At 34.5% G+C, this 13921-nt stretch overlaps 1 protein-coding gene and 1 long non-coding RNA gene across 2 annotated transcripts; both read right to left on the reverse strand.

The window, feature by feature from the left end:
* Positions 1 to 319: 319 nt before the first annotated feature.
* On the reverse strand, positions 320 to 1157 carry LOC110911049. The gene is made up of 3 exons (XR_002576697.2): positions 988 to 1157; positions 705 to 796; positions 320 to 419 (listed from the first exon to the last, which is right to left on the reverse strand). It is a non-coding gene; the product is annotated as an uncharacterized LOC110911049 (long non-coding RNA).
* Positions 1158 to 7578: 6421 nt separating this feature from the next.
* LOC110913444 (protein FAR1-RELATED SEQUENCE 1-like) lies at positions 7579 to 11882 on the reverse strand. The gene is made up of 5 exons (XM_035983726.1): positions 11219 to 11882; positions 9613 to 10415; positions 9196 to 9455; positions 8476 to 9042; positions 7579 to 8357 (listed from the first exon to the last, which is right to left on the reverse strand). The coding sequence occupies exons 3-5, from the start codon at positions 9226 to 9228 to the stop codon at positions 7932 to 7934; spliced, it is 1026 nt and encodes a 341-aa protein (XP_035839619.1). The 5' UTR covers positions 9229 to 9455; positions 9613 to 10415; positions 11219 to 11882; the 3' UTR covers positions 7579 to 7931.
* Between the last annotated feature and the right edge of the window lie 2039 nt (positions 11883 to 13921).

Here is a 13921-nt window from a genome sequence, read left to right on the forward strand (position 1 = left end):
AAACTAAAACATACGATGCACGACAACCCATTGGTTCATTTAAAACAATTATTGGTACAAGTAAACACCCATGTTAATTGATTGGTTGTAAATAACTCAATACTGAGATGGTTTAGCATCTTGCCTCCTTGTCTTTATCGTTTAGTGTAGGGTAGATCGATTAATATTCTTTTATCCAAAAATATTAATTAATTCTTGAAAAAAACCGTAAAATACCATTTAAGTTTTTAACCTTAATCAGTCATATTTTAACAATAATCACAAAGCCTATCAAAACAAAAAAAAGTTAACAGTAAGAAGGTCTCACATTGCCAAATTATTAACTTTCGGCTGTTTATAATGACCGCCACGATCCAATCCGTCCATTTCGAACCATCAGCCAACGAAGAGGAACCCAAATTCAAACTAACATCCAATCCCTACATGGAGGCACACCGCTTAATAGAATATACAACATTACCCCTGCACTCCAAATATCGATTTCCTTCCCATATGCACTACCAGCTATATCAAGAACCCAAAAAGATATACAAAATTATCAAATGAATGGTCTTGTTTGATTTAAAGATCTATTCAAAAACACCCAAACTCTATATAAAAAATATGGAATAAACCAGTATAACTCTTCATATAAAGATAATTAAAGATCCAAACATCTGATAAATTATATAAAACAATAAAACACATATGTTCAAGAATAGTACCTGGTTCTTGGTAACAATGAGCTTCTTTTTGGTGTACCCCTCAAACATGTCTAATATTCATGGATAAGACATTATACTTGTGCACTTTACAACTGTAATCCAACGTATACAAAAGTATGAAAAGAACAATTTAACATAATGAAGCCCTATTATTTGGCACTTACTGTGTTTAAGCATCTTGAGAAAGGCTAGAGAAGAGACGTACACTTGCTTAGAACAAAAAGCAAAGTCGTAAAGCAAAACTCATATGGCCGGAAATTAAACGATCGAAACCAGAACTCACCTGATATCGTATGTATGGTCGCCAATTTACCAAAACTCTCCGAAAATTATACGTCAGATCTGTAAGAAACCCTAGCCACCATTGTTGGAGGCGATGGTTAGGTCCTCAACACCGTCGCACCGTCGCATCGTCTTACCAAGCTCATCCTCATACTCTCATGAAACCCTAGATCGCCGAGAGAGAGAGAGAAGAGAGAGAGAATATCTGATGTTGTTTTGTGAGATGTGTGAGGAATGAGAGAGAAAGCAATTGGTGATCCGTGTGAAGTCAAATGGACGGTCCAGATGTAGATCCGTGTGAAAAAGTAAAAAAATGGACGGCAGATGTAGATCCGTGTAAAGGGTAAATGGTTTTGTGTTTTCTTGTGCCTTAACACTTGTACATTGTGCATTAAGTGTTTTTTCAACACCTTGTTGAATTACCATCTTGTCCTTCATATATGTTTATTAAAGTAGTATAGATATATAGGGTTAGGTTCATTTGTGAACAACCCCCGTAATAGTGAATTGTGTGAACTAATCATGACCGTTGATTCTCAATACACAAGTGTAAACCAATGGTTAAGATTTGGTTAAGATTTGATGATGAAAATACATTAGTGTATTTTACGATTTAATGATGTAAATCAATGGCCGGGATTTGTTCGCAAAGTTTATAAATACACTAGTGTTCATTCTAAAACCCCACCTAATTATATCGCGCGCAACGTTTAGTTACTGTTTCTAGTTACCTTTTCGAGATTTTGGCGTTTTTTATTTTTAATGAGGTTTTATATAAAGATGGCACTTTTGTTCTATTTTTTCGTGTACCTTGATTTTTATACATTTTTTTTGAGTTTTTTATAATATTTGTTCAAAGTTATTTTATTATAGTTTGGTAGTTTTGGGGTGTTAATGGCATGATGGCGTTTTTACAAACATTTGTCATTGTGGCATTTTTATTATATATGGCGTTGTTATTATATAATAATCAACTGAAAAAGAAAATTATAAAAAAATATATAAACAATTGATCTTCCAAATCTTCACTGTCACCAGTGTCTTTCTTCTTTTTTGAATCATCTTAACTCTTAACTGGCTGTTTCGACTTTCGTATGATTCATTTTGTTTTTTTTTTTTGTTTAAAGTAGTTTTTTTGTCGCCGTTTGGAAGCACAAAGTGTGACATCAGCCTCTTTTTCTTGAAGATCTGTCCATCTCATGCAGCAAAATGTTATTGAGTTACATCCCTCAGCTAACAATCCATTCGGCGAAACTTCGCGTAGAACAATATTGAATATCCAAGGAACGATGTTTGATTTTTTTAACTTTTTGGCGTTTTACTGAGAAAAAGAACGCCACTAAATAAAAGTACCTTAGATCTCTAAATTTGGTCATGCTAAACTCAATAATGTTTTGCTGTATGAGATGGACAACATTGTTAATCCTTAGTTAAGAAAGATGTCTAACAATGTTGTCCACCTCATACAGCTAAACTTTATTGAGAACAAAACTCAATAATGTTTTTGTATGTTTTGGCGTTATAAATTGGATGGAAGTTGAGGATAAAGTCAATAAGATTTTACTCAATGAAATGGACAACATCCTCACTTAAGGATTTTGTCCATTACATTGAGTGAAACCTTACCGACAACCAAACTGAATTTTAAAGAAACGTTTTGTTTTAGGGGATATTTGATGTTTGGGTTTTTTGGCGTTTCTAAGACGAATGGTATATATTAAATACGGCGTTTGGGGTTTTGTGTGTTTAATGGAAGGGCTGAGATGTTGTATATATAGGATGTTTTTTGGCGGTTGTATTAGGCGGGATTTTATTATAATAAATGCTAGTAATAAAATCCCATCGTTTCAGTAACTGTTTGTTCAGCTTTATCGTTTAAAACAAGTTTGGCATTTTATATCTAATGGCGGTAAGATTAGGATGGTGTGTGCTATGTAGGTTAAGGCGGTAATTAAATGGCGTTTTATTCATGAGATGGCGTTTTGTGTAGAGAAGTCAAAAGACTTTTTTACCCTTAATGAAGCGCGCCACACTAATAAAAGTGATGTTATTTACGAAAACGCCACCGCGTCATCTAGTCCATAAATTGTTTTGATCTGACGATCCATAACTGTTCTCTCCGTTCTCACACTTTTCACCGTTTTCTCTAAATCCTGACCCTATATATATGTATGTGTATATATATATATATATATATATATATATATATATATATATATATATAGAAACGGGGTCAGGAGAAAACGCTTAAAAGTTTGAGAACGGTGAGAACGCTTCCTTGCCTAACACGTGTCACGCCGCTTAGAGAAAGGCGGAGGGGCTTTTTTGTCTTTTTATATTTCTTTTTTACTAACGCGTGTCCCTTCATCTTTTCATTTTTTGGCGTTTATTAAATACGCGACGTTTTTATTGTTTTTAGATCAGAATTATAGTAAATATTTTGGCATTTTAAGTTTGTTTTGGCGTTTTTATTGATTTTTAGATCAGGATGCAGGCTTTTAATGTAAAAAACATCAGTAATTTTATTGATTTTATTATATCAAGTGTTTTGCCATTTAGGATACAAGCCTATAATGTGACAGGCAATTATGGCGTTTTGAAAAGATAATTAATTTTCAATTTCCATATAATGGCATTAATAGAACTATAATGTTTTAGGCGATAAATAATACCATCTCTTTATTTTACTGTTTTCTTTTAATTTTCATCTGTCAATTAGTGTTGATTTTTCCAGTAATACTTTTTTTGCGTTTTTGGCGTTTTATATAGTAACCTCGTACTTTGCTAGCATTCGTTCTCACAGTTTTTGAAACTATCAGGCATTTTGGTGTTTGTAGTTTTTGGCGTTTTATACTCAATTTTCTTTAAAATAGCAGAGAATTAGATGATAAACAACAAAGAATTACATAACAAACAATAGAAAATGAAAAAAAATAAAAATTATAATCTAATTTCTCATTCAAATCTTCACTGTCATCAGCCGCTTCTACTTTAACCTTTTTGGCGTTTTGAACCTGTTTCTGAATGACTTATCTAGATCCTTATTTTCCTACATAACGACCGTCTTTAGAAGATGCTTATTTTTTGTGGCATCCTTTATGGTGGGTGGATATATACTTGTTTGATGACATGTTGAAGACCAACGCCTGATCTAATGTATTGATCCCTTCATGCCATCCATATACCCATCAAGAACAAAGTGACATGATGTCATATCAGTGTCATCAGTCTCTTTGTCTTGAATATTTGTCCATCTCATTCAGCAAAAGATTATAGAGATACCCAACTCAGAGAAGAATCCATTCAGTTAAACTTCATTCAGATCAATACTCAATATAGCAGAATCGAGGTTCTGCATCTGTGGCTTTTTCAAGTATTTTTTGGCGTTTTTAAAGTGAATGGTTTCTAGGGAATATGGCGTTTGTTTCTAGTTTTGTGATAAGTTGTTTGTGCAGAGAAGTCTCTCTTTATAGGATGTTTTTGGCGCGTAGTTTAGGCGGGATTTTATTTATAATAAATGATATTAATAAAGTAGCCGTCTTTTCAGTTTACTGTGTACTTTTACTGTTTTTTTGTTCAACTTTTCTGGTTTGGCGTTTTTGAATGGGTTTAAGTAGTTTTTGGCGTATTTTTTTTCCATTTTAGCTTTTTTTAATCAATACTTCTGCAAATTACTTTCATTATAGTTTGGGAGTTTGTGGCGTTTTTACTCCATTTATGGCGTTTTTCATATGCGTTATGGTTGTTTGGCGTTTAATTAAGATAATGTATTTTTTTATTCTAAGTTGAAAAATACATAACAAACAACAGAAAAAGAAAATTGAAAAAATAAAAATAAAAACAATTCATCTTCCAAATCTTCACTGTCATAAGTCTCTTTCTTCTTTGAATCATGTTCGCTGGTGGTTTGGCTTAGCCATGCTTGTGTTTTTGTGGCCATTTGGAAAGACAAAATGACATGAGTTTTTTTTTTTAATATGTATCTTCAAACAACTCAGTAGTGTCATTCGTCTTTTCATACCATTAAAATATTCATCAAGAACAAAATACAGAAAATGACATAAGTCTGACCCCAGCATCTTTTTGTTTATGATTTGTCCATCTCATGCAGCAAAATGTTATTTGAGTCACAGCACCTCATGGAAGAATGCGTTATCCGACACTTTGGCGTAGAACAATATTTTGAATATACAAAAAACGATATTTCGCATTTTTTGGCGTTTTACTGGGGAAATAGTGTATCTGAAAGAACCGTCGATCTTTTGGAATCTTTTGATGTTTGAGTGTTTTGGCGTTTTCTAAGATGAATGGTATATAGTAGCAAATATGGCGTCTTTTGAGTAGTTGTGTTTGATGTTTTGGGGATTTTAGCGTTTGTAAGTTGAATGGTATATAGTAGAAAATATGGCATTTCAGGTTCTGGGGATGTGTTTTTATGTCTTGGATGTTTTTTGTTTATGTAGCGATGTGATTTAGTCCGTATTGGAGTTTTATTCATCATTATGGCGTTTTGGTATAGAGGTGTAAAGACGCTTTTACCCTTAATGAGGCGCGTCCACGTAATAAAATTGATGTTATTTACGAAAACACCACCGCGCCAATCTAGTCCATAGATTGTTTTAATCGGACGATCCATAAGCGTTCTCACCGTTCTCACACTTTCTACCGTTTTCTCCACATCCCGACCCTATATATATATATATATATATATATAGGGGAAGGTTCATTTGAGAAGAAATTTAATGTGAGAAGAAAAAGAAGAAAGGACGTATTAGTAAAATACTATTTCATTTATAACACATATCATTAATTTTTCTCTCTTTAATTAATTAGTCAACTAATCATTAATTATCCTACATATAATCTACAAAACCTACACATATCAAAATTTTCCTACATATACCCTACGCATTATAGAATTTTATCCTACACGATCGAAATTTATCCTACACACCTCGAAATATATCATACACAGCTCGTAATTTATCCTACACAACTAGTAATTTATTCTACATTTTAAATTAAGTTGTTTTTTTTAATTTGGAAAAAGTATATATATTTTGAAAAAGAGTTACTTATTTAATTTAGTTAGTTATTAAAGGGGAAGAATACAAATTAATGATTTATGTAACTTTACCAATATACCTTTATATTGAAATTAAATGCAAATATTAAATGAAGTAAAATGAAGCATTCTTATTGGTTGAAACTTCTTCTTTTTTCTTCTTACAAAAAAGTTCTTCTCACTTGAACCGTAAGAACAAATGAAAAAACCAAAAGAACTTGTTCAAAAAAAAAAAAAAAAAAAAAAAAAAAAAAAAAAAACCTAAACCCCCTTTCCCACCCCCCAAAAACCTAAACCCCCCCCCCCCTCCCCCCCCCCCTAAGCTAAAATGCTAAAAACTAAACCCCAAGAAACCTAAAAAATTCAAAAAAAAAAAACAAAAAACAAAAAACCACACAAAAATTTTTTTTTAAATTTTTTACATAAATATCGCTACTTTTAATAACAAATTTTTTTTGCTACTAAAAGTAGCGATTTTTTGATATAAATATTAAAAACAATTGTGTGTTTTTAAGCTATTTTTAGGTATTTTTGTTTGTGTTCACATTGGTTCTCGCGGTTCTCGCAATAAAGGGTGATTCCTAACGGATCCTTCTCCTATATACATATATATAGGGTCAGGATTTAGAGAAAACGGTGGAAAGTGTGAGAACGGAGAGAACACTTATGGATCGTCAGATCAAAACAATCTATGAATTAGATGACGCGGTGGCATTTTCGTAAATAACATCACTTTTATTAGTGTGGCGCGCTTCATTAAGGATAAAAGGGTATTTTGACTTCTCTACACAAAACGCCAAACTCATAAATAAAACGCTACTAAAATCTCGCCTTAACCCACATAGCACACTTCATCCTAATCTAAACGCCATTAGATATAAAACGCCAAACTTTGTTTTTAACCGATAAAGCTGAGCAAACAGTATTGAAACGACAGAACTTAATTACTAGAATTTACTATAATAAAAATCGCGCCTAAAATACGCGCCAAAAACTTCCTATATAAACAACCTCTCAGACCTACTAAAAACCACACCAAAAACCCAAACGCCATATTTTCCTCTATACCATTCATCTTAGAAACGCCAAAAAACCCAAATATCAAAGATTCCAATCCATGTTTCATTGAGATACACTATTTTGTCAGTAAACTTTCACTCGATATAATGGGCAAGATCCTCAATATAAACGCCAAAACATACAAAAACCACAAAATTTCAAAAACGTCATTTCATGGAGATTCAATTTTGTTCTCAATAAAGTTTAGCTCAACGGGATGGATAACATTGTTAGACATCTTTCTTGACTGAGGATTAACATTGTTGTCCATCTCGTTTAGCAAAACATTATTGAGTTTAGCATGACCAAATTAGAGATTTATGGTAGTTTTATTTAGTGGCGTTGTTTTTTTTTTTTGGCGTTTGATTTGCTTGTCCGATCTTATATCGTTTGTTATGTAACTTCGAAGTAGCATGTTATGAACAAATAGGTCAAAAAAAAGATGGAAAAAATGATGTATAAATAATGATGTAAAACGCCAAACTGAGATCTGTCTGTGTTATGTAAGAGTGAAAAATACAAAACGCCAAACTACTCTTCACTGGCTCTCGAAGACCATCTGTGTGTGCTCTGTAAGAATGAAAAATACAAAACGCCAAACTACTCTTCACTAGCTCTCGAAAACCTTGTCGATCTTCTTTTAATTACGGCCTGTTTGCATGTCGATGCGTAGTGTCCATAGCCTTTGCAGTTCTGACAATGTCTTTCTTTGGCCCCGGGTTTCGACTTTGATTTCTTTTTCTCGACTGCTATCTCCTGTTTAGATTTCAGGCGCTTTCGAGAACCAGAACCTTTGGATTTATACCCAACAGGGACTCTTATCAGATTCTCGTCGTTTTATATTGACCGGTTATCTCAGCAAATCTATCCCTAGTACTAGCCGGAGGAGCAACAATCTGCATATCTTGAACCTTCTTCATATAAGATTGAACATGATCCTTGTATAAGGATAGCTCCTCTTTATTACCAGAAAAATGGTTCAAAGTATATTCCGTTGAAAAAATAATATCTCGCATCATACTTTGCACATCGGGATCAAGCTCAGTCATATATTCACGACTAATTGAGTATTCGGGAGAGCAGTTTGGGGAAGCCTCTTTGCGCCATCTATTCAAAATGTATTGTTTTGGAAATTCCCTAATGTCCATAATTCTCAAAACATAGAATATATGTCTATATAGCAAACCAAACTGCTCAAAACGCTTGCATGAGCAACTGCATGTGCAATCAGACTTACGGAACATTACCTGAAAAAATGCCAAAAACAATATCTCTATAACGCCATGCACAGAATGTTTGTCTAAAAAATTAAAAAAACACAATGGATATGATAAAACGCCATTCACTGAAAACGCCATTGTTTACCTCAAATAAGGATGTACAAGGCTGCTGGAAGTTATTTATGTAAAACTTAACAAACCCATTAGGCTGATCTTTGTAGCGTTGATTTATACAATCCGCAATTCCAATTAGCTCAGCTTGAACGTCACAAAAAATACTTTTTGTGTATATGTCAACAGCTTGGCCTTCCAACAATTGGTAATTACTCTTCAACTGGGGTCGTTTGTATCGAGATTCATGGTCATTTTTCTGGTGCGTGTGACGCTGTGCTTCTATTGCAGTTTCGTAATGAGTCATGAACTCAACAAGAGTAGCTTTCGAATTGCACACCTGATCAGAAAAATGATTCTCACTCTCCGACCTCGATGTCGTTCGCATAAGACCCGACATCTCTTCCATTCTATAGTATGCAGGGATCCAAGATCCCCTGGGTGCAAAAATATCAGATAGCCAGTCATTATCTACTAAATTGAACTCTCCGATAACCGCTTCCCATTTTGATTCAAACTCTTCTGGTGTGAGAATATCCGTCCACACAACACCACAAATACGTTCTTTGAAATTTGTGGAATTGCATAGCCTAACACCAACCTATGTATAACACGAAAACGCCATGCATAAAAAAACATATATATTACACAAAGACAAAACTTAATTAAAAAAACAGTAACAAGGTACAGAACACCATGTATTTTAAAACGCATTGTATCCTAAAACGCCAAAGGTAAAAATAAGCATACCAACCTTCAGAGATAGTTTATGCATCACATGCCACATGCATAACTAATGCCTCGTGTCAACAAATACAGCATAAATAGCCTTCTTCATTGCTGGATCTTGGTCAGTGACAACAACTTTTGATTGAGAACAAACAACTTTTAGAAAAACTCTCAACAACCAATAAATATGTATCAGCAGTTTTCGACGCCAATAATGCAGCACCAAATGTAACATTGCAGTGATGATTGTCTATACCAGTGAACAGTACAAACACCATAGCATATCTGCATATGAAAACGCCATGAGAACTGAAACAATAATAAAAACGCCATTGCATGTAAACTAATAAAACTCCATTACATGTAAACTCATAAAAATGTCATTGCATGTAAACTCATAAAACGCCAAAAAAACAGAAGAAGTTGAATTATAAAATATTACTTGTTGGAACGATACGTGGCGTCAAACGAAATCACATCACCAAACACGTGGTAATTACGTTTGGCTTGATCGTCACACCAAAAAAGTCCCTTCAAATGATTCTCTTCGTTTGTGAAGTAATGGTACGTGAAATTAGGCTGGGAATGTTTTTTTTCATTCAAATGTCTCACAACCGTATCGGTGTCATATTCCCCTATAAACAAGTTAATTTGCCTCTTGCAGTTCTTAAATTCAACTTTACTGGCACACACGTCTTCAAAACCACCAAAACAAGTCTTCATAACATTAAACGCCTTGACGGGACCTAAATTCAACTTAGACATGTTGTGTATAACATGCTTCTGGAGCTGAGTGAGATGTCATTCAGTTGGAAGAAAATGCTTATCAGGACGTTCAACAAGATCATGGTTGTGCTCCTCGACAAACTTATACACCTTCCATGATCTAGCCTAAAAAAATTACACCTAACAGTGCACAACAATCAGTCCTCTTTGAAAAGTTGGATCGCACAAATCGCTCCTTTTGATTGGTGTCCAACGTATCAATCTTCTTGTCCATATATAACCCAGATCTCGTACACAAGTAATACTTAATATGTAACATACCTTTAGAGTTTGTCTTTGTAGTCCCTTTCCTGACTGAAAACCCATACTCCTTGGCATACTTAACATACATTGAATAACAATCATCGAGGTTTGTGAATACCATGTCCATTGTGGGCTTTATTTCTTCACTAACGTCAGGAATGATAAATGGTAATCCAGTTTTGAGGCAGAGCCTTTGACTCGAGGAAGCAACTTCGTCTGAGAAAACACAATGAGGAACAGAAAAATCAGAAAAACGCCATTAAAAAATAGAAAATGTCTTGTAATAACATTATAGATTAAAACGCCATTAATTGAATAATGAACAAGACATAATAAACATATAATTTGAAAACGCCATGATGAAAATGCCAAAATACGCACACCAAAACTTTATTGATTAACAAAAATACTAATGCGACTTGATAATGAAAACGCCATGAGATGAATAATTAAAAACACTTAACAACATAAATAATTAATAAAAATATAACAGTGAAAACGCCATAGTTAACAAAACGGATATTTACACAAATTAACAAATAGTAATAGCTGATGTTTACAAATACTACTAAATAACATTCAAAACGAATCAAAGAGATGTAAAACGCCAATGATCATAAAAACATAAGATATATACTAGATCCTAAACGACAATTAAAATTAATATTGAGAACTCCAATTATCAGTTCTTATTAACTGTTTAACTACTAATTAAAACGCAATTAAATTGGATAATTGAATAACGCCATTGAAATCATATAACACATTATAAAATACTAATATAAAAAAACAATGAAACAAGCATAAAAGAACAAAACGTCATATCTGTTGCATGATTTGCTGGAACAAAAATAGAAACGTCAACGAATTTTACTTTGTCGAACAGAATCCATGTTAGACACCATAGATCTGAGAAAGCTTGCAAAGGAGGTAACAACTAACAAGAAATCTTAGGAGTTTTAATTTGAAAGAGATTTATACTGCGAATAAGGAGGGAACGTATAAAAGGACAATCGTACCCTTGTATATCAATTAGCGCCCCCTTCCACGTGTTCGGTCAGGATCTGTTCTCACCGTTCTAACACATATCACCGTTCTCTCCTGATCACGTACCTATATATATATGCAACGTTTTTAAAACCGGACCGGGCCGGCCGGTCGGACCGGTCCGGCCGGGATCCGGAAACACCACCGGGCCGGTTCAGCCCTTTAACTCGTTTCAGCGTTGACCCGGAGGTCGAGCCAGGCGATCGGGCCGGAGGGTCGTCACGTAAGGGTCGGGCCGGTTATTTTTTTTATTAGATAATGCCATCTTCAGTTATACATTGCTGCCTTCATCAACAAACACACAAACCATAGTTTTCCGATCACCACTTTTAGGTTTTTTACTCAGCGGCAATCGTTCCGGCGACATCTGCGACCTCCGAGCACGCGTCCGGCCACACAAACCGTAGAGGTTGAATGGCTGATTTGTAAGGTGTGTTGATGAACCGAAAGATTTTGAAGGAGACGAAAATTTTTCTCTAGAAAATGGATTTTTTCACTAGAAAATGGATATTCATAGCCTTCAAACGCAGACACAAAGACTTAGATCGGAAAATTGGGGGAGAAGGTTTAGTGTAGAAGATAAGATCAAATAAAGAGAAGTGAATGTATTTCTCTGAGTTGTGCAATTTCCCAATAAAATTTGTTGTGTGTATAGTAAATTCATATATCATCCCAATAAAGTACAGCTGTATTCATAGATATCTCAAAGGCCAGCTGTATTACTTCCCAAACAAAAATTCAATTATTTAACAATTTCATTTAATTAATTACGATGGAATTTAATTTGTAAAATGGTAACAGTTTTTCCACTATTAATTCATCTTTCATATATTTAAATTATCAATTTAATTAGTTATGTATTTAATTTGTAAAATGGTAACAAATTTTACCCCTTAATTTTTGTTATATTTACCTTTTATACTATATTTTTTGTATATATATTTATATAATTTATGACGTAATCCGGATCTTAAATCATTTTAGATTTTAAAACCTCATAAAAATGTTTGAGAATTTCTTACAATCAATCAAATTTTAAATTTTAAATAGTTAATATTATTTAAGGGTTGATTATCATTTTTCACATGTAAGTTTTTTACTATCGCCACGTTGCGGGAAACGTCTTTTGTTGTTTAGTCTGTCTTTACATGTGTTTTGAAATAACTACACGCGTGTTGCGCATGGAATCACTAACAAGAATAAAAAGAAAATATAGAAAAAACAGGCAAAACAAACAAATAGATTTTCACAAACCCATATCCTTGTAGGGGATTTGAGGCAGTTTTCAGTAAATGTTGATGTTGGGTAATACACTCACTTTCTATCACTTAAGTCCCATCATACTACCGAACTAGTTGCTTGTAGGGCAACGTGGTTATTAGTTGATAGCGCTATTAGGTTTGGCACCCTCACGACGCACCTGGATAGGACGGGCGTGAACTGACAACTTTAAAATCATGACCAATGTTTGATAGAGCATTGGAGAAGGGCAAAAAGGAGCCGTCTGCGGTATCGAGTTATTATCAACATAACATAAATCAATACTTGGTAACAAATGGTTAAACAATCTGTGAACTCGCCAGCTTTTGCTGATACACTTTTCTGCATGCTTGCAGGCCCTTAGGTACACATACATGAAACTTGCTGTCTGGGAAACCGGAGTGGTCATGGGTCGTGGCAGCTGGAATGCTCCTTGAAGTTTTGTTGTTTTAAACATTCCTTTAAACTTAATGAACAAATTATTATGCTTCCGCTGAACATGTTTGATTTTCTAAACTAACGTTTGAATTATAAGACTTCGTTAATGGAAAGTTTTACTTTTACTTATGGTTCAATGTGATTAGTGGCTAGATCCTGGTATGTCACACGCCTCGTGGGGGTTTCCGCTTGTGGTATTTTTTGGGGTGTGACAGTTTGGTATCAGAGCCACTGGTTATAGTGAACTATGTTTTAAAAATGTTTTCATAAAACCAGACTATAACCAAACGGTATCGAAAGCGACCATGACACTCAGCTCCAGATTGCAGGGTTCATCCTCTGTTTACTTTATGCATTACTTACTTAGTATACACACACCCATGACTTGCATGAAACCACGTACTAGACGTTATGATGTGACTACATGTGCTGCTTGTTTAAGTAATACTTGATAGTGTGACACTACCTTCTGACTATTGAAATCCCTAGTTTTGTGACGTCTTTTGTTTTGCTATTCGAATGTGGGGAACCTTTTAGCACGAGTTAAAAGGCACTGAGATAAGCATGCAAATTGCCTTATTATTATGGGTGCACACATAATAATAATGTGGGGTGCATGTGAGTCCCAGTGAGGCTTAATAAGTGTGAAAAGGGTTCTGTTCCCTTATCTGATGTAATAGTAGAGTTCCTCAATCTATGAAAGTCATAGAGATAATTGACTTCTACTCGATTGCGATCCTTATCTCTTCCACTCTTCTTATATAGAATCATGAGCGGACGTGTCGAACGTAATGGTGGACGTGGAGGTGGCCGCAGCGGTGGACATGGCAACATTGTCATGACTCAAGCAGAGTTGACTGATCTGATTAACATGCGCGTGGCTGAGGCTTTGGCAGCTCAGCAAGCTGGTATGATATATACCAGACAAAGCATAGTCCTCGGTCATTTCACTCGATTCTTATTCGTGTGTACTTTCT

The sequence above is a fragment of the Helianthus annuus genome, chromosome 15 (genome assembly GCF_002127325.2).
Source record: "Helianthus annuus cultivar XRQ/B chromosome 15, HanXRQr2.0-SUNRISE, whole genome shotgun sequence".
NCBI classification, from domain to species: Eukaryota; Viridiplantae; Streptophyta; class Magnoliopsida; order Asterales; family Asteraceae; genus Helianthus; species Helianthus annuus.